The sequence below is a fragment of the Ictalurus furcatus genome, chromosome 17 (genome assembly GCF_023375685.1).
Source record: "Ictalurus furcatus strain D&B chromosome 17, Billie_1.0, whole genome shotgun sequence".
Classification (NCBI taxonomy): Eukaryota; Metazoa; Chordata; class Actinopteri; order Siluriformes; family Ictaluridae; genus Ictalurus; species Ictalurus furcatus.
In genome coordinates this window covers 16,859,533-16,878,657 of record NC_071271.1, presented here as the reverse complement: position 1 = coordinate 16,878,657, position 19,125 = coordinate 16,859,533, and the positions used below count along the sequence as shown (strand labels likewise).

General features: G+C 37.0%; 1 protein-coding gene across 2 annotated transcripts; it reads left to right on the top strand.

Annotated features, from left to right (window-relative positions):
• Positions 1 to 884: 884 nt before the first annotated feature.
• On the top strand, positions 885 to 18,946 carry tnfrsf19 (tumor necrosis factor receptor superfamily, member 19). 2 transcript variants are annotated; one of them, XM_053646814.1, is made up of 10 exons: positions 885 to 1,935; positions 2,649 to 2,736; positions 3,064 to 3,174; positions 8,388 to 8,566; positions 9,394 to 9,479; positions 14,701 to 14,862; positions 15,630 to 15,755; positions 15,906 to 16,008; positions 16,819 to 17,105; positions 18,493 to 18,946. In XM_053646814.1, the coding sequence occupies exons 2-10, from the start codon at positions 2,671 to 2,673 to the stop codon at positions 18,495 to 18,497; spliced, it is 1,125 nt and encodes a 374-aa protein (XP_053502789.1). In that variant the 5' UTR covers positions 885 to 1,935; positions 2,649 to 2,670; the 3' UTR covers positions 18,498 to 18,946. The 2 variants fall into 2 exon arrangements, with proteins under 2 accessions (XP_053502789.1, XP_053502788.1); XM_053646813.1 differs by having other exon boundaries at positions 886 to 1,935; positions 15,903 to 16,008.
• Positions 18,947 to 19,125: the final 179 nt, after the last annotated feature.

Sequence of the window (19,125 nt, the reverse complement as noted above, 5' to 3'; positions counted from 1 at the left end):
TTTTATGACTTGTGTGGAATCTGGTGATGTTTTAGGTCATATTTACACAGAAAATTCTAAAGGGTTCACTTTCAAGCACCACTGTATAAAGCTCCAATAATTAAATCTGATATTAATATATATTTGTTCATGATATTCAGTGCATGATCACAAGGTGTGAAAGGAGTCAAGGGGAAACAAATGTTTGAGAAACCCAGATTTAGAGAACTCAAGCATGCTTCTATCTGTTTATGTATAAATAAGTTAATTAATTAAGTAATTAATAAATTAATTAGTTAATAATAATAATAATAATAATAATAATAATAATTATTATTATTATTATTATTATTATTATAAACAATAATAGAATGCTGAACATTTGAACATGTTTTGCAGTGATTTCATGTAAATTCATATAAATTATAGCAGGATATACAACAATGTGATGATGTAAGTGATATTTATATAGTGATAGTTAATAGTACAGTGATCTAACAGAACCTTGCTGGCAGACACAGGCTTTGAAGGCCAAGCTTGAAATGCATCATGTCTTCATGTTTCATAGTAAACACAATCCTATCATTTTATGGGAACATACCGTCAGGTGACCACTAGAGGGCACTGTACTCCTTCACATCACTATAATGAAACTGGGCATTAGAATGGATTTGACATGTAATTAAGTGGTAGATATTTGGGGTGGAATTTTTAGATAATGAGCCATGCAGAGGATTGCAAAGGATCAGTCACTCTGTACTTGAATTATTACTATTACTATTATTATTATTATTAGTAGTAGTAGTAGTACTAGTAGTAGTAGTAGTAGAAGTATTTAATTAAAAGTTAACTGATTAATTTTTCCATTTAAAAAAACTGTAAGGATTGTACCTTCCTCTGCAATTTGTACAGCTGGCTTACACCGTGGAGCATAATGTATAAATAAGCTAAACATGATTATTATAAGGTGATTTTATTTCGATTGAATGTTCTATTGTTAAACTAGCGCTATTAGTATAACATGTTTGAATTTAACTTTGCAGACTGCTGTTCAGATTTCTTGATTTGGTTTTAGTTTTACTTATTTTTTTTTTTTACTGATTTTATTAACGTGAAGGAAAATCTCGTCTCCCCAAATTCCACCCTTCTATACTTTCATATCACACTCAGACTGCTATTTCTGCACACTTACTCAATCATATTTATTTCATATTGCCATTTTAGTGTTGTCATTTTCTTTGTATATTAGGAACGGTATAAGAGCCATTAATCCAGTACAAGAGTAGGCTAGTGTACATAGTACAGTTATGGATATTGGTTGTTCGACAAAGTTTTTCTGTGAAACAAAAGTTTCTGCCTCGCGTGCACGCGGCCGGTGCGGTCAGCCAATCGCAGCGCACGATGTGACGTCACGCCGCCTTTAGAGCGCGCCGATGAGCGAGGATTTCAGAGCCGCATCATCATACAGCCAACCGCGCAAACACCACATAGTCTCTCTCTCTCTCTCTCTCTCTCTCACACACACACACACACACATCACACGAACACAGGGACGAACTAGGATCTTACACGAATCGCACGTATGTAATGGTGTGCTCGCGAGCTCCATCTTTTCAGGATGAAAACTTGGGAAAAGGTGCATCACTGAGTTCAGTGGGAATAAAGCGCTTTTTGTCCGAGACCTGGTTAAAGCTTTGATGCACGAGCTGATCGCAGATCAGATTACAAGGGTCTGTCTGATCGCAGGCACGCTGTCTTTGATCTGAACACGGAGCTCGTGTTGGATCCGGCACGGTGCTCTCTCTCTCTCTCTCTCTCTCTCACACACACACACACACACAAACACTGCGGAGGAAGAAACAAGCCGCTGTGAAATGAGCGAGTGAAGATACTGAAGATCCTCCTGGAATACACTACTGATAATAAGACCCGGACTCAGGGACACTATCACTTGTGGTAAGACAGCAAATAACTTGGAAAGTCAGCAGAACACTAGCACTGTTTTAACTGTGTTTCTGTTGAACCTTTATAACTGAAACGGTAAAGTGAACATTTTTGGATCTGTTTTTTTGATTTGCGACTTTAAATATATTTGACGTCACAAGTAGCCTATAATGGTCAACGTGTGTTTGCTTAACATTTTGGTTCTCAAAAAAATGAGAGCATCTTACTATCATCTTATAGTTCGGTTGGGGTCTTGAACAAGACCGTAAACCCTGTGTTTCTTGGGGATTTTGATTAAAAATAAATAAATAAATAAATAAATAAATAAAAATCAGCCCCATGAGCTATATGAAAATGTAAATAATTACAAATCATGTAGACATTTTATTACAGTATGCGTTTCATGATTTCAGTGCTTTCTCAGAAAACCTCTGGTGCGAAATGTGAAATGAAATATACCATTATGTATTTTTCAAAGTATGTTTTTGTAATTTGAAATACGGGCATTTTCATATGTTTTGACATTTATTGATATCAATATTAAAATGAGCATTACTATACATGTTGACATAGCCTATATTTTGTGTCGGATATGTAAATATAGCCTATATATTTAGACCACATATGTTTTTCTTGTGTTGTGACTTACATACATTTAGATTGTACTGGACGTTAACATACTGGAGTTGTGCTCATGTCTGAGTCTAATTACTTGAACTTCACAGTGTACGTGAGGAGAACTTCAGCATGACTCTGGCATCAGGACTCAGCTGCTTTCCTCTTCTGAAGACACTGTTCCTGCACTTATTACTAGTAGGTTTCACACACAGCTTAGACACTCGGATTTACATTAGAGCTAGCCAGTAAAAGAAAACCTTTAACATGTATTTGAAGTCAATAAAAATAGATTTTTAAAAAAATGTTGAGGGGTTGGAGATTTGTATTAAATATGGATTCAGTTTTTGGTACCTGTTAACGGAAAGTATTTGATCCCTACTCAGGATGAAGGAGTTGGTGTCATGACAGTATTCTTCTAGGATTTTGCACAGCATGGAAATGATCCATATAATGACTTTGATATGCTGTGTTGAAGTGTTGGAATTCTTAACCATGGGAAATCGTGTTTGATTTCCGTCTCAGGTTGCCATAATGGCAGAGGAAAGAAGAGCATGCAGGGAGCAGGAATACAAGGATCAGTTTGGGAACTGCATTGCCTGCAGGCAGTGTGATGCCGGCCAAGAACTATCAAAGGTTTGGCATGTTTTGCTTTGGTTTTTGTCCTGTCCATTTCATGAAGATAACAGTGTTATTTGTCAAAATTATTTATTTGCTTATTGGAGGGGTTTCAAATTATATTTGGATTAGACCATCATAGACTATTGATTAGACTTGAGTATTTTGTATGTTAAAAAAACAACATCAAAATGGACCCAACTGTAGTGCACAATGAGATCTAACAGATAATTTGCCCCAGGCCAATGTCAAATCACATTGTATTTCTTGTGAATATTTAGGTGGGTGAGTGGGTGTGTGTGTGGGGGGGGGGGGGTGTAGGAGGAGATATTATTCTTCAACAAGATTGGGAAAAGGTGTAAAATAAATGTAAACATGTGTGGTCCTAGACCTTGGAGCCACTGAGGGAAAGTGGTCATAAAAGAGAAGAATTCACCAAATTAATGTCTTGAAGTTTATGAAGATTTAGAAACTTTGTGACTGAGTCCCCTGCTAAATAGGTCTATAGAAAAATACAGCTTTAGAGAGGGGATGTCAGTGCTTTGAATAGTGTGTCCTACTCAATTATTTACTGCTTCCTCCTTGAAGAGAGAGAAGATAAAACATTGTTGTCCTTTGTAGAGTGTTGGCCACGCTTTAAACAGTTACACCCATACGCCTGGGTCTCATCTGTTTCTGTTGTTTTTGGCAGTTTTTTTCATCTTTTGTAAAGAGAAACTGCTGGTTTTTTATGTGTTAAATCATAAGCTTGTGTATTATAAGCTAAAATAAGGGACATGAGATTGACATAATTAAAATATATTGATACATCTCTGTACACACAAATGTGCACATTATGCTGTGGACAGCTTGTAGCTGTAAATAAGCACCTTAATATAAAGAAAAAAATTATTCTTGTTATGCAGCCCAAAGTTTGCTGAAAATCGGCTTTGCCGCTTTGTTTAGTTTGTGACAAAACAGGGTAATTCATGTTGCTTTAAAAAACAAACAAAAAACCAAAAGGAAACCATATATGAGCACAAGTTATAGTCTTTGTGGAGTTTCTGTGCATGGTCACCCTGTGTCCATGCGGGGTTCCTCTGGGTTCGCCAGTTTCCTCCCACATCTAAAAAGCATGCCAGTAGGTGGACTGTCTATGCTAAGTTGCCTCTAGATGTGAATGAGTGTGTGCATGGTGCCCTGTGATTGGCTTGCGTCCCATTCTGGGTGTGTCCCCACTTCTTCACTGCTGTTCCTGGGATAGGCTCTGGATCCACCATGACCTTGATCAAAGCTTAAAGTGGTTATTGAAGATGAAATAATTAATTACTTTTTTCCCCTTAATGTTATGACTGTTAAAATGTTTTATACCAAAGTGCTATTGGATTTTGTAATCTGAAGGTGTTCATTTTCTATAACAGCAGCTCTGACAGTAGTTCCAGCTGCTAGTGAAATCACAAGCTCCTACTGATGTGCTAATTCTAATATGTTATTGTTTCTAGAGTAAAAATGTACACTAGGACTTATACGGCAGACTTTCCATTGTGGTATTAGACAGAGTGTTTTGTAGCAGTCAGAGGTAAAGCTCTGCCTTTCCATGAATAATAGCATGCCCATTTGTTTTTTTATCAATATTACTTATAAGATAATAATTTAAATAATATACTAAAATTATATGTGATTTATAAGATTATAAGCCTTTAGTATTATTCATTTGACCCCCTGGGGGAACACATAAATGTCCTATGTAGAACCCTACAATAGTGTGTGTTTCTAATCCTTAAGTATACAAAGGACCTTTTTTTCTAAATGGAATAAACTTTGGAAGAACTCACATTCCACCTGTGTTTCATCAAAGTCCTGTAGATGTTCTGATTAGAACTGTTACATCATAATATCTTTCATAAACATATTTCATTCCTGCATCTGTTTCAAGCCCTCTTGAACCACTGTACTCATAATCCTCTTTAAATAAGATTCACTACTGAGGATAGTTTAAAAACACAGCTCTACTTTAATTCATACGTCATTGTCTCATTATGGCAGATTAAGATCAAAATTAAAGCAATAAAAAAAAGGCTTTGCAACTTGATCAAAGCTCACCCTCAAGCTCTTTGAGAAGGTGTGTAAATTGACAGGTTTTTCAGTAATTGAGGGAGTTGGAGAATTCTCCAGGGCCTGAATAAAAGCCCTTTAAACACCGGTGTGTCTGAACATGCTCGTGCTTCACCCAGTTTTCTCGTCAATTGCCCTACTTCCCTGTTTTTCGCTTGACATCTTTACTAAAATCAGATTTCGAGATAGGAGGAGAATGGTATCTTGTGGGTGCTGATTTAGTGAGTGCTAAGATTGTTCTGAGCTGATAGGTGGTGTTGTATGTGAAACAGGCTTTTAGCTGGAAGAATTTTGTTGTATCTTGACATTGAGCAGGTTTTATATAAATTATGATATTTTTTTAGCTATGTGCTCAAATGTTCCATGCTTGACAGTTTGAATTAGATGATATTTGTTTTTGGGGCATTCCTCTATTATATACAGATCCACCACAACCAAAAGTTTCACATCTAAATTCCTATACGTAACTATTGATTTGGAGGCCAATAAACTGTCCAAACCCCTTCTCAATGCTGCATGTAGGCTCTAAAAAGAAAGTGGTTCCAGAATTGCTGCTGGTTATCTCCCCAACGATGGCACGGTGCCCACAAGCAGTGCTGGGCTATGCTTGTTTTCTTTCCTCTCTCTTTGTTGTCCAGCCCCCCTCCTTGTTCCACAGTTAGCTGTAATGCCCCATTGAAGAGAAGAGCCTTATATGGGACAGACAGGCAGCAACAGCTACCATTGTGCTCTAACACCTCCGACTGTGTATTTTGTTGGGCTGGTCCATGCCAAGAAGGCCAAATTGGGCTTCTTGGCTGCAGAGGCTGAAAAATGTCTAATTCCTGGTGTTCTGGCGTGGCTTCAGGGCAAAACTCCCATCGTTTACTCTATCTAACAGGCCAGGAATCTGTACCCACATTCAGAGCCCTGTGTGTGTCCAGGATGGGAAACAGTATCTGGGTGGAGAGAGAAGGCCACAGTTTGACACTGACCTTCAAGTTAATGATATATGATCCTGTGTGTGTAATGTAGCTCTGTGTGGTGGTGAGGCTGAAAATGTACTCTCACTGGAGAAAGGGCAGCTGGATGAGACAACGCTACTGACTGATGTCATGCCACAGAAGTCCTTTTCATTTTTTTTCTCAGTTATTCACATCCAATGGAACGTGGTAACCGCTGCCGTTTTTAGTAATATGATTTCAATTGACTGTAAAGTTTACTTTGAAGGTATGAAAAACATTTTCAATTTGGGGTCACAAACCAACAGATAGCATTTAATAGCAATACTCACGCCATATATCTCTTTATCAGCAATTATCCCATAGGCATGAGATGATGATTCAAATGAATACAGGCTTCACAATATGTCGCACTTCTGATGCAACTATACTCTTTGCAAAGTAAACAACTACACTAGATGAAGAGGAGATAAAATAAACACTTGCTTTTTTTTGTGCAACATTAACAGCCACATTTCTGTTGTCCTCACATTGCAGCCACTCAAATGCTCCATTCTATAGGTTTCAATACAGAAATATGTGAAAGCATAGATCACTCATGAATATGGAACATGATTAATGGTGAAATATGCAGATCAAGTCCTACACCAATTCTGGTCAGCTAGCTTTTGGAATAAGCCTGTGTTTTTTCATGACGTGGACAAGATACAAACTGTTTGGATGGACCACGATTACAAGACACTTAAGCTGTCATGACATGATCCATTTGCACAAATTATTGTTCCATTGTCCTAAAACATAAACTATCAAGGAATATGGCACAATTTATATGGAATGGAGGAAATGTCCTGCTCATTCAGTGTTATTGGTTTGCCCACATAAGTTTTACAACCAAATAAATGCTGGTTGTTTTGTATAAGCCATAAAAATCCTTTTAACATTTCTAAATGAATAATTTCGGATTTATGCCACTGTGGTGTCAAGTTGTTATTTTTGTAAACATCTTCATAAAACAGTTTCACCATATTATCCTAAATGACATTTAATGATATCCCTAATGATATGGAACATGGTTAATGGTGAAATATGCAGACCCAGTCCGACACCAAATCTGGTCAGTTAGCTTTTGGAAGTTATGTTTTTCGTGAAGTGGACAAGATACAAACTGTTTGGATTAACCATGATTACAAGATGCTTAAGACAGCTGTTAAATTTTGTTGTCTCATCACGAAAAGTCAAGTACAAATTAGAGAAACATCAGAGTCAAAGAAATCAAAATCAGGCTGAAAAAGTTAAAAGGTTTTCATTGTGGTTGAGCCAAAATGATGACAAGATTGTTGTTGACTGTTTCAATGTTTTACTTTTGCTTGCTGTGGCATTTTGTTTTTCAGCACTTTTTATTCAAATGGACAAGAATATGTGTATGACGCCAAGTAATTTTTTAAAGCAGCTTATTTTACCCAATTTGTGTTGCTTTTCCAAGCTAAAGCATGGAGTAAATGTCCTCAAATGGGAAATAGGAAAGGGATTAATCTGTCTTGAAAACTGCTTCTCCAGATAACATGCTTTAAAACATTTCCTATTATTCAGACATAGGAAACATGTTTATCTATAACTATGATTCTGTGGAGAGACTATGATGACCCTAGAACTGAAATCTTACTCTGTGACTCTTGATGAATATGGATCTTATATCCATAAACACATCGATGGGATTCTTTAGCTGTAGGCTATCTGCCATTAAAAGTAAATCATCAGACATGCTAATGACACCTCTGATCACTAAACAACCCTTCCCTTTCTCTTCAGAGTCTAAATCCTCCCTCTCAAAGAGACTTTGCTTTAGATGAAGGGAGGTCACACAGAAAAAAAAACCCTTACACAATAACCCTGCAATAAACCAACAATAGGCATCCCCATAGGCCCTTCTCATTATAATGCTTAGTCTTTCACTGGCCCCAGAGCAGAAGGCTGCACATGGATCCTGAGAGAGTCAGGGAGATTATTGCCAGTGTACGATGGAGTATGAAAAGAAGGACAGCTTTTGTTCTCTTGGAGATCTCACACACACTGGGATCATTATTTCATTGCCGACTCTTGTTAGTCCACATTGACGCTTTTTTGTAGTCTCTAACCCCCCCACCTCCCTCCCCTGGCCTCTCTCACCGGTGGGATATCTTCCGTTAATCCCTGCAGGAATGTGGCTTCGGCTATGGAGAGGATGCCTATTGTGTGCCCTGCAAGGCTAGCCGCTTCAAAGAGGACCAAAGTTCGCAGAAGTGTAAACCATGCCTTGACTGTACCGACCTCAACCGCTTCCAGAAAGCCAACTGCTCCAGCACCAGAAACGCTGTGTGCGGTGAATGCCTGCCTGGGTGAGTCTAAATGAATTGGTAGTCTGCCCTGATTTTTTTTTTTATACATTAGGTTTAAAATCAAGAGCAGTCGTCTTTTTATGTCTTCATAAAGACATATTAAAAACTTTCAATCCAGATCTAGACATTCCATTAACCCATAGGCAAAGATGTCTTTCTCACGTCTTTGTGCTCACTGGGAATTCCCCCCGCCCCATATAGTAAAGTGTAGGAATTATGTAAATGTACTGTTCCCTACAAAATAACTGTTCTACAATGCTCTGTGAGGTGGTATGAGTGATCGAGCCTCTTTTAAAATTCTTCTAAGAAGCACTTTAAGGTCAAAAACTCACCTTCTAGCTTTAGTAAAGCACATAAAGCCTTCTGAGGTTAAAGTTAAGGTCAGACATGAGATACAAGAGTACAGGAAAAGCCTAGACATGCAGCCAATGCTAAAACATGTTAGGCTTTTTACAAAGTAGTTCATAATAGTGCAAATATTTCTTGCCCCCCTAGAATGCCATTTCACCCTTGAAGTTAGTAACATTATTACTTTTGATTACCCCTAATTAAGTCTTTTTCATATTCAGTTAGTCAAAAGAGGAGCTGTTCAGAACTTGTTTTTTTAATAATGCAAAATGTCTACACACACACACACACACACACATATATATATATATATATATATATATATATATATATATATATATATATATATATATATATATATATATATATATATATATATATATATGTGTATATTACATTACATGTATAGTATAAAAGAGAGAGAGAGAGCCATGCTTATTTGAGTTCTTCACTCCTGTTCTTGTCACTATGCATTGCAGATTTTACAGGAAAACAAAGCTAAGTGGATTTCAAGACATGGAGTGTATCCCATGTGGAGATCCACCACCGCCTTATGAGCCGCACTGTAAGTACTCTCATAGAACTTGATTTATAAATCTCTCAGTTGATCTCCAAGGATGATATTTTTATAATATGACCCATCTGCACAAATTATTGCTCCATTGTCCCAAAACATAAATTATCAAGGAATATGGCACATTTTATTTGTTCTGCTCAGTCTTATCGGTTTGCCCAGAAAAGTTTTACAACCAAAGAAATGCCAAAAAAAAAATCCTTGTATTGAGTTTCTGAATTTTCACATTTATAAACTGATTATTTCAGTTTTATATCACTGTGCTGCTGAATTCTTGAAATCTGATTTTACAACAGCGTCGCAGTGACCTTATTTGCTATATAATCTGCTCCTTTTAGCCATCACTGAGTACAATGTGTGATTTATATACATTTTGTGAATGTATGTGTGTTAACTAGGTTATTAGTCAGTCAGGCACACATTTTAAGAGGAAACCAATCAATCAGTCATATAAAAACAAAATATACAATTACACATTAACAGTATTTACTTGTTTTTTAGAGTATCATGCGGCAGCACTAATGAGTCTCATTGTACCCATAACTGAGTAACAATGTGGAGTGATGTGTCTTTTGTTGCTAGGCATACAGTAGTTTTGTGCTATCTTAAACTCCTCATAATCGAGTGTGACTTCCTGAAGGCTCCGGACTGAGCAGCTGCTCCTTGTGAAAATGTTGGCAGTGTGTGAGAGAGAGAATTTGAGCCAGGTTTAGCAGGCCTTTGTTAGATGCATAGGCAAAACCACAGCACTCTTGGTTATGAACTTTATGTAAGCTGTCTCTTACAGCACCTTATAACTCCATGTTGTGTTGACATAGGTTGATAGAAAAATGTAGTCAAGGAACCAGATGCACATTTGTGAGAGTTTGTCTTCACACATGCATGATTCCAGAGACTCACAATTTTATCTCTGGGGTTGAACAGACCATCCTCTTTACTCTTCAGCCCTGCTATCTGATGCAAAGTGGTGAAAACCTAAAGGCCAGATTACTTTAATCACAGCATGCAGGCCTGGGGCTAGCACACAGCTGTGCACATAGGCCTGTTTTCTGAGAAGACCATAAATCTGAACCCACTCTGGTCTCTTCGTCTCAGGAACGGGGGAGGAAAACAGAGAGGCATTTTATGGATTCTTTTGACTGCTTTAATGTATTGCATCTGCTGTTGTCTCTTCTTGTCATGAGAGAACTCTAAATATTTGGCAAGGCTCCTCTCCAGCTGTCCTGTCTAGCCATATGAACCAATATTAAGCCAGTTGAAGTAGTCACATGAGATCTACGGTTAAATTGATAAAAGGTAACACTAATGAAAATAGGCTTTTAATGTGCTGGAGATTATTGCGTTTGAAAGATTTTTTAAAGACATGATTTAATATGATTGGAATACTGTTTAGAGGAGTGATTTTTGTTTAGTTTTGTTTTTCATGCTTGAACACACCTTATTTAGTCCACAAAGGCCTTGATCTGGGAACATGGAAACCATTAAAGCGTACGGCTGAGATGTTCTTTTGGACTGGAAAACATTATGTTTCTTTTTTTTGTTGCTGTTGTTGTTTAAATACTCTGTTCTTGGTGCATTTAAACTGTCTCCAGAAGAGACCTTCATGCCCCTTCATGGAAGTTCTCATCCAATGAATATCTGATAAGTAACACTAAAATCTGTAACCTCAATACACCGTATAGAATACTCACAGGTATCGATGTATAAAAAACGTGAGATAAAATATTGCATATTTGACCAGTAAAGGACTAGAGACTGGTTTGCCTCTTAGACACTCTTAGGCTGGAGTGTCATAGTCGTCCTCTATTGCCGGGCATGCATGTGTCCATGTTGTCAACCTCAAGTGCATGTGTATGAGTTTGGCATTCTCCAAAATCAACAACCGTGGCGGACATATCAAAAGGAGTAGTCTATTGGCATTGAGGCCAACTGATAAGATCAGCAGGTGAGATCTCTTCAATGGGCCAGCCTTTGTCTGTTTGCTGCAGCTGTGTGGGAGCTGATAACGCTGGGAGAGGTTTGGTTTTGGATAGAGAGAGAGAGAGAGAGAGAGAGAGGGAGGGGGGACTGAGCGGAGCACAGCTGGGGCAGATTGGCTGGCACAAAGACACAGCAGTTAGAGGATTGAAGTCCCTGTCATTGTCATGTTGGTTTAATAAGCAAACGTTAACAAAATAGGCAAAGAATTCCAATGGCAGTGAGAGAACAAAACTTTTCAGTATTCTCTCCGTCTGTTTGCCACTGTTCCTGGTTATGTCCTTGTCCATCTTTTTTTTCTCTTTTTTTCCCAGCATCATTATCTTACTTATAGTTTTCTCATTCTCACCTTTTGTACATTCTGTCAAGACGGTGTTCAGTTTTGTAGAGGTAATGGATTGGCATTCATGAAGAGAGATCTCTCATTCAGTAGAGTTGAATTGAAAAAAATGCATGCATTCATACACTGACCAATTTTGTTTTGCATTTTTATAGAATGCAGACCACTGTTTTATGGTTATCTTGAATTAATTAATACCGACTAAAAAAATCACAAGTTTAGGGAGTATTATCTTACAATATTTCTAATGTTGCACATCATGTTTGCATCTTCAAGAAAAAAAAAGTTAGCAAGTCTAATACTGGAAGGTTGCTAGTTTGAATCATGACAATGTCAGAGACATCTGTGGCCAGGAGCCAAGGGAGAAAGATTGTCTGTGCTCTCTGGGTGGAATGGACGCTACTCTCTCTCTCTCTCTCTCTTTTCAATCACTGTGATATTAGCCAATCGTGGGTGTCTGTGAGCTCATGTATGCAGAAGAGAGAGAGATAGCTGACCTGTGACACAGCATGAGCAGCAGTTTGAACTGATGTGGGTGGCTGGCTCTATGTGTGTTGGAAAAAAACACACAGTAGCCTTCACCCTCCCCAGTTGGTAGCTGTTGAATGATGGGGAGAACTGGATGGTGGCTGGGAATTGGCAGGTGACCACAATTCACTGGCCAACGTTTCGGCTAAGAGATTTGGTGTTCTGTCCTCTCATCACACGTAAAATACTATTCTAATCTGGAATTTTTCCTAATCTGCTTGTTCCAGGTGTCTGAACTAGTTGAAAAACCCCTGCTTTCTAATTATGTAGCCTACAGAATAAATTTAATATGGATAAATAGATTTATTTGTCAACATATTAAATAAACTATGCATACTGACATTGTCCCCATGGTTTCCTTTGTGGAAATGGAAATGTGCCTCTATTTAAATATTTTTGTAAAAATAATAAATAATTGGAGTTCAAAATTAAATGCATGTGTGTGTCCTGTGACAAGAAGTCTTTTCATAACTGTCTCAGTCTCCAGGTCTAATATATACTGTAGAAGGCAGTGTGTGAAGTGAGTATACAGCATTTGACTGAGAAGATCCAAAATCTGTTCAGAGGTTTTAAAAGAGGCTGTGTAAAAATGTTGACGTACAAGTGATTAGATTTTATAAATATAACATTGAGAAAATGAATGCAAACTTTGCTTTTTTAAAATAACTATGATAATAATAATAATAATTTTCATATCCAACATACATACCTCATGAGAATAAACAAACCTCTGTGAACCCTTATGTATTAAATGAATTGTTGATATACAATACATTTCATTGTCTTCTTCATTTTGTCTTTAGGGTGTAAACATTTTTTAACTTGACTATGCCATTTTTTGGTTCTTTGAACTCATTTTCAAAAAAAAAAAAAAAAAGAAGAAAAAAAAAAGGCCACGTCATAATACTTTGAACAGATCGTGTATTGTTTACAGTGCCTTGCTAAAAGAGTTTGAATTTGCAAACGGCCAAGCCCAAATTTACTCTGTGATTAATGTGTTCAAGAACAAATAAAGAATGGTTGTGTGCATCCATTGAAAATCCCTTAAATAAATAATTGTTTAATATTTAACCTCATTATATACCCACAATACTTTTACACAAAACAGCTTCAAAGCACTTTATCTTTCTCTATCAAATGCATGCTTAATGCTTTGAAACACTGAAGGTGGACAAAATGATGGAAACACCACATGAAAGGAGGCTATAATATGAAGGGAATGAAAACTTATCATTCTCTAATATAAACATGATTTTCAAAGCCTGTGTGGAAAAAAAAAACTGAAAGAAGATGTGGAGATGAGAAATACTTATGCTGCAGGTGTGTGACAGCCACAGAAGCAAGCAGCAGTTTATTGTGTTAGAATAGACAGTGTGCAGAATGGTAATGACCTTTTCAGAGAAGAAAAAGTGGCCTTGATAAGGAGGGACAGAGTTCACTGAGAGGGACACATTTGCTTTGTGTATTAAACCTACTGATCTCATTAACTTGGAAGGAATATCACATTTGAGATCGAGCATCCTTTTTGCTCTAATGTACCAGGTGTTCTGACATCCTAAATATTTTACTGAGAGATGTTACTTTGTAGGCCAAAATGTCTTCAAAGAAGACTCTGCATTTTTCTAGAGAATGTGAGAAGAAAATTATGCTGCCAGTCAAACATCGTGACCTTCCTTTAATTGGTCTTGCTTAGCTGAATTCTAACTTGGACACAAAGGTATTCATGTAATTCATTTAGATATTTTATTCCTCAGTTTTGCTCAGAGTAATGAGGCATATGGTTTTGCAGAAAGGGAGAGTTCTAGTACATGAGGACATGGTGGGAGTGAATAACAAGTGGCAGGTGTTTTTTTTATGTTCTGCGTACATTCCCTCGCACTGTCTGTGCAGATGCTTAATAATGGAGTTGTCAGACCGGCAAGTAAAGGCCCGACTGCCCTGGGGTTAGGGGTGAACACTCATCTCAAACTAAGAATGTGCACCCCCAACTCCCCGAAGGTGTCTTCACTTTGAATTCAAACATTCACAGCCATAGTCTGAATCTTGAGGAGAATGAATCATGAGCAGTGGCATTATAGGATTATGTGCTGTAACTTAGATATAATGGGTCAGATAGATATAATAGCTAAAGAGTAAATGTCTACCAAGAGAAAAATACGTTGTCATTTAACATGACACAATACTTATACAAGACCAATAAAACTGACAAAAAACTATAAATGGCTTTTTATTTAAGAAGTACATGGCAGACATTTGTCTTATTTTAAGCTCAGTGGAAGTGTTATTTCTCTCATCTCCTACAGCTTTCCAATCTTCTGGGTTGGTCCTTTATTTATTCGTTTCTCCTGTGTTTCTCATGCTTCTCAGGCGGTGGACGTGTGAATCTGGTGCCTATCCCTTCCACAGTGACCAGCCCCAGAGACATGGCACTGGCTGCGGTCATCTGCAGTGCTCTGGCCACTGTTCTCCTGGCTCTGTTCATCCTTTGTGTCATTTACTGCAAGAGGCAGCTCCTGGAGAAAAAACCTGGTAATTAACATGAACCGACAACACACTTCCCCCGAACACATTTCTAAAGTATAGACCTTTAGGACATTTCTGTAGAAGGAAGTGATTATTATTATTATTCATTGAATTCTCCGTTGTTTCTTCTGCTTGGTTTCTCTGTCCTAAAAGGACCCATATACACAGATTTTCAAAATCTAATGTATAATGTCACATGCATGATTGACATATGTCGTAAAAAAACAACAAAAAAACCCCAACATATTTGCAAAACAGTCTATCATTACAGTTATTATGAGCTGTTCATGATCAGGGCAACAAGGCTGTTGTTGCAGCTGTTACTGGTACTTCTGTGCTGAGAGATATGGATTATAATGGCAGTGATATGCACATGCACAATGATGTGTTATGTAGAAAAAAAAAACAAATTCTATTTTGACAGTTTTTGTGGCATAATAAATATGTATCCCATCTAAAACCAGATAAAAAAAAAAATAATGTTAGAAAAAAGTCTCATTTTTGCATTCTCACAGCTGTGAAAAAAATTACATTTCTTGTCACATCAGCCAAAAATCTGATTCATGCCACTTCAGCCTTGTAATATGAATGTCACTTTAGATGCAAACTAACATTGAAGTTTATTGTTATTCATTCTGAAACATTTCCGTTTTCCTTCACACTCACAAAAGTAAGTTCTTATCTATAATTAACATAAATGAATGTAGTGGCACAATTATAGTTATACTTTCTAGACCCAGTACTGGAATAAACGCTCTAATTAAATGTTACAGCATCACTCAGATCTCAGGATGGTTCTTTTATTGGAGCTGAGCTGGCCTATATGGATCGGCGACACGTTCTGGACTTTCCCCAGCGGCCCTGCTGCTACTGTCAGCACATCCCTGAGCAAACGTGTGGTGAGTTGCACTGATGCACAATTACCACATAAAATACTGTGTAGTGAATATGGTCTTTGTTCGTATGGGGCTTTGTGCGTCATACTTGATTTTGTATGGCTGTTATTTTGCAATACAATTTTATAATATGATCTTTGTGTTAATTAGCAGGTCCTGTGCACCTGCTTCCCTCCCTGTGCTGTGAAGACGCATATGGCCAGAGACTTGGCCAACACAACAGTCCCTTTCAGTCACAAAGCAGTCTGAATGAGAGGTATGAGGTTATAAGAACCAGCCGTGCGTGATATAGATTATTTTAACCTGATTAGTTTCATTGTGGCATCATTTTAATGGTTTATCGCTGATTCCATGATCAGGGTGATATTGGTATGACAATATGGGATGACAATCCTGTTACCCAAATGATAAATAAATAAAAACTAAATAAAATGATAAATTTGAAAATAAATTAATTTAAAAAGTAAATCATTAGAACATCCTTAATGCCTGTATGGATTCTAACCACATTTTGTGTATTTGTTAATTCAATGCTAAACAACTAACCCGGTTACTTTCAGCACTGTTGTTCAGTTATTCTTTTAAGGCAAAATCCAGCCATTGTCAGGAAAAAAAAAAGATGTTGTTTCCTAAGATGGGTTAATACATTTTTTAATTGTTAAATTCATGGTTTAAAGTTTTAATTTTTAAGATTTACAATGGCTAAATGGCATTGCAGTAGTGGAATCACCAATATACAGTGGGGGAAATAAGTATTGGACGCATCAACATTTCTTTCAGTAAATATATTTCCAATGAGGCTATTCACATGAAATTTTCACCAGTCATCAGTATTAACTCAAGAAATCTGGAAATATAAAGAATTCACAACATTAAAGTCCATAAATAAAGTTATGTGTAATAAAGTGGAATACTTCATAAATCTGATTTTAGTCCCGCTCCAGACATTCAGTTGTTAATATCCATGCTTTAAACAAGTGTTAAAAAACTACATATCTATGCAAATCCATTTCCCTTCAATTCTCACATACTCTTACACTTCCTTCATGTTTTTGTTTTATCCCAGACTAGTACGGCAGTCAGTGTGGAACAGCCAGTGTGATATGCAACAAGCTACTGAAACTCTTCCTGTGGAGTTCTCCGAGGAATTACCACTCATGGAGATCGCTGTAGACAGGACTCACTTCAGGCCACAGCCCACAAATAGCATCAACTCTTCCTCTGAGGAAGATGAGGAGGAAAATGTGAGCGAGAGAGAGCAGCACGGCTTGTCTTTGGTCTCCACTAAGCTCTCTTCAGAGCTTTTACAGGATGAAAGCTGTTTAGCAGAGCAACATCTGTCTACAGTGGAAGGTAATTGGTCCACACAAATGCACATATTTCAGTCACATGGCGATTTGTTAATAGACAGTGTTGGGGAAGCTACTTTGCAATTGTAACTTGTCAAGCTACAAGCTACTCATGAATTAAAGTAGCCAAGCTACAGCAAAACTACCCTTTTGATAAAGTAGAAACCTTTTTTCAAACTGAGGAAAAGCAACTGTAACATTTTCACTGTATTTTGTAGCTAATTTATTTAATTTATTAATTTAAGCAACTGTAACATTTTCACATTTTGTAGCTAATTTATTGTGCAAATTAAAATGTACATGCTTGTATATGGTATGCCACAACATAGATTTAGCTTTTCTATATGTAAACCACTCTTAGTAAGAAACAGTTAACATTAATTATCTGTAAAACAATCATCACAAAAGAAACAGATAGACAGGGTTCAGTTCACATTGTTTTTGAAAATTTCTAGTTAAATAGTTAGAATAAAGTGGCCCATATACTGTAACGGCTGATAGGTCAGAGGTCATGCTCCCTCTAAACAGTTAGCTATTTTAATCATTCAATGATTCCATGCATTCATTTAACAGAACATACTTAACACCTAACACGATCAATCCTGATCATCCTCTTCAATTAGCCAGCAAACAAAAAAACTGACTAGTCAACCAGAAAATTGTGCTTTGCCAGATAGTTTGAAAACCATACTTGAAATTTGAACTCCATAGCTTAATGTTATCTTATCCACTGCTACGTCAGCATAGTTGGATGAAACTACACCCGTAGTGTGATGAGCAGCATGAGAGCAAAAGCAGAACAGTAGACAAATAGATCTTTTGCAGTTAAGAGCAGAGGAGTGTGTGTTTAAACACTCACTCTGTCTGGCAGTTTAAACAAAGACCCTTTGGTGAAAAGACGAACAGAACATCAAAGTAGCAAATGATTAAATTTCCCATTGTAAACAAATGTCCATTTGATGTTGTTAAACACCTTAGTGTGAAAAATATGATATTTAATTATACTGGCATTCAGATAATGCAAGTTTTTTGGTTTTTTTTTTTTAAATGTATTTATTGAGCAAAACCTTTTGGAACAGGTTCTAAGTAGAACTCTTTTAGGGCATTTCTGTAGAAGGAAGTGATTATTATTATTATTCATTTAATTCTCTGTTGTTTCTTCTGCTTGGTTTCTCGGTCCTGAAAGACCCATATACACACACATTCTAAGTGAGAACTATCACACATAGAAAGAATTCTTGATTAACTCTCTCCTAAAACTGGAGAGTTACTGTAGATGTACACTATAAAATACATTTTTGTAAATGAAAACTTCATGTTAATACTCTAATAAATTTTTGTTTTCTTAATGCGAGTCTTTTTTTTCATGAACATCTGCTTTTCCTTTGTAGGATGAACTGGCTTTATCTAACGCACGTTTATCCATAAGAACTGCTCTGGATGTGAAAAGGAGGCACTGAGGAAGATGCCAGCTCAGATTATGAGGCCACACACACATACACATCCTGAAAGCCAGGTGATGTGCTCTATCTCCCCAGCAGCCTGTGGCCCATGGCTATCCAGCTCAAAATCAGACCAGACACTGTACATAAACATTAACATGACCCATAAAAAAAAAACCCCGAAATAGACTGAGGAACCCAAACAAACAACAAAAATCTTTGTGCAATGCCACACTGAATTGGAAGTGACCTGTAAAGAGTGATGAAGCTGAATCAGACTATTTTTTAAAAATTTGCATACAGGACTTTGACTCTGAAACGAACAGAAGTATAGAGAAATGCAGACTTCTGCAATTTTCTGAGTGAAAATATTTTGAAGAGCCATGAATGTGTATTACTCTGTTACAATTTTGAAAATCTGAATATGCAAGACATTATTATTGTGCCATTTCCTTGTTTTTTTCCCCCCTTGTAGATACTGTATTATAGAAAATAGAAGGATAATATTTTTCTAATGTAGATAGCCCATGGTCAGTCACTTTTTCATAATTACAGTTAATGAGCACTTGCATTCTTTGTTGA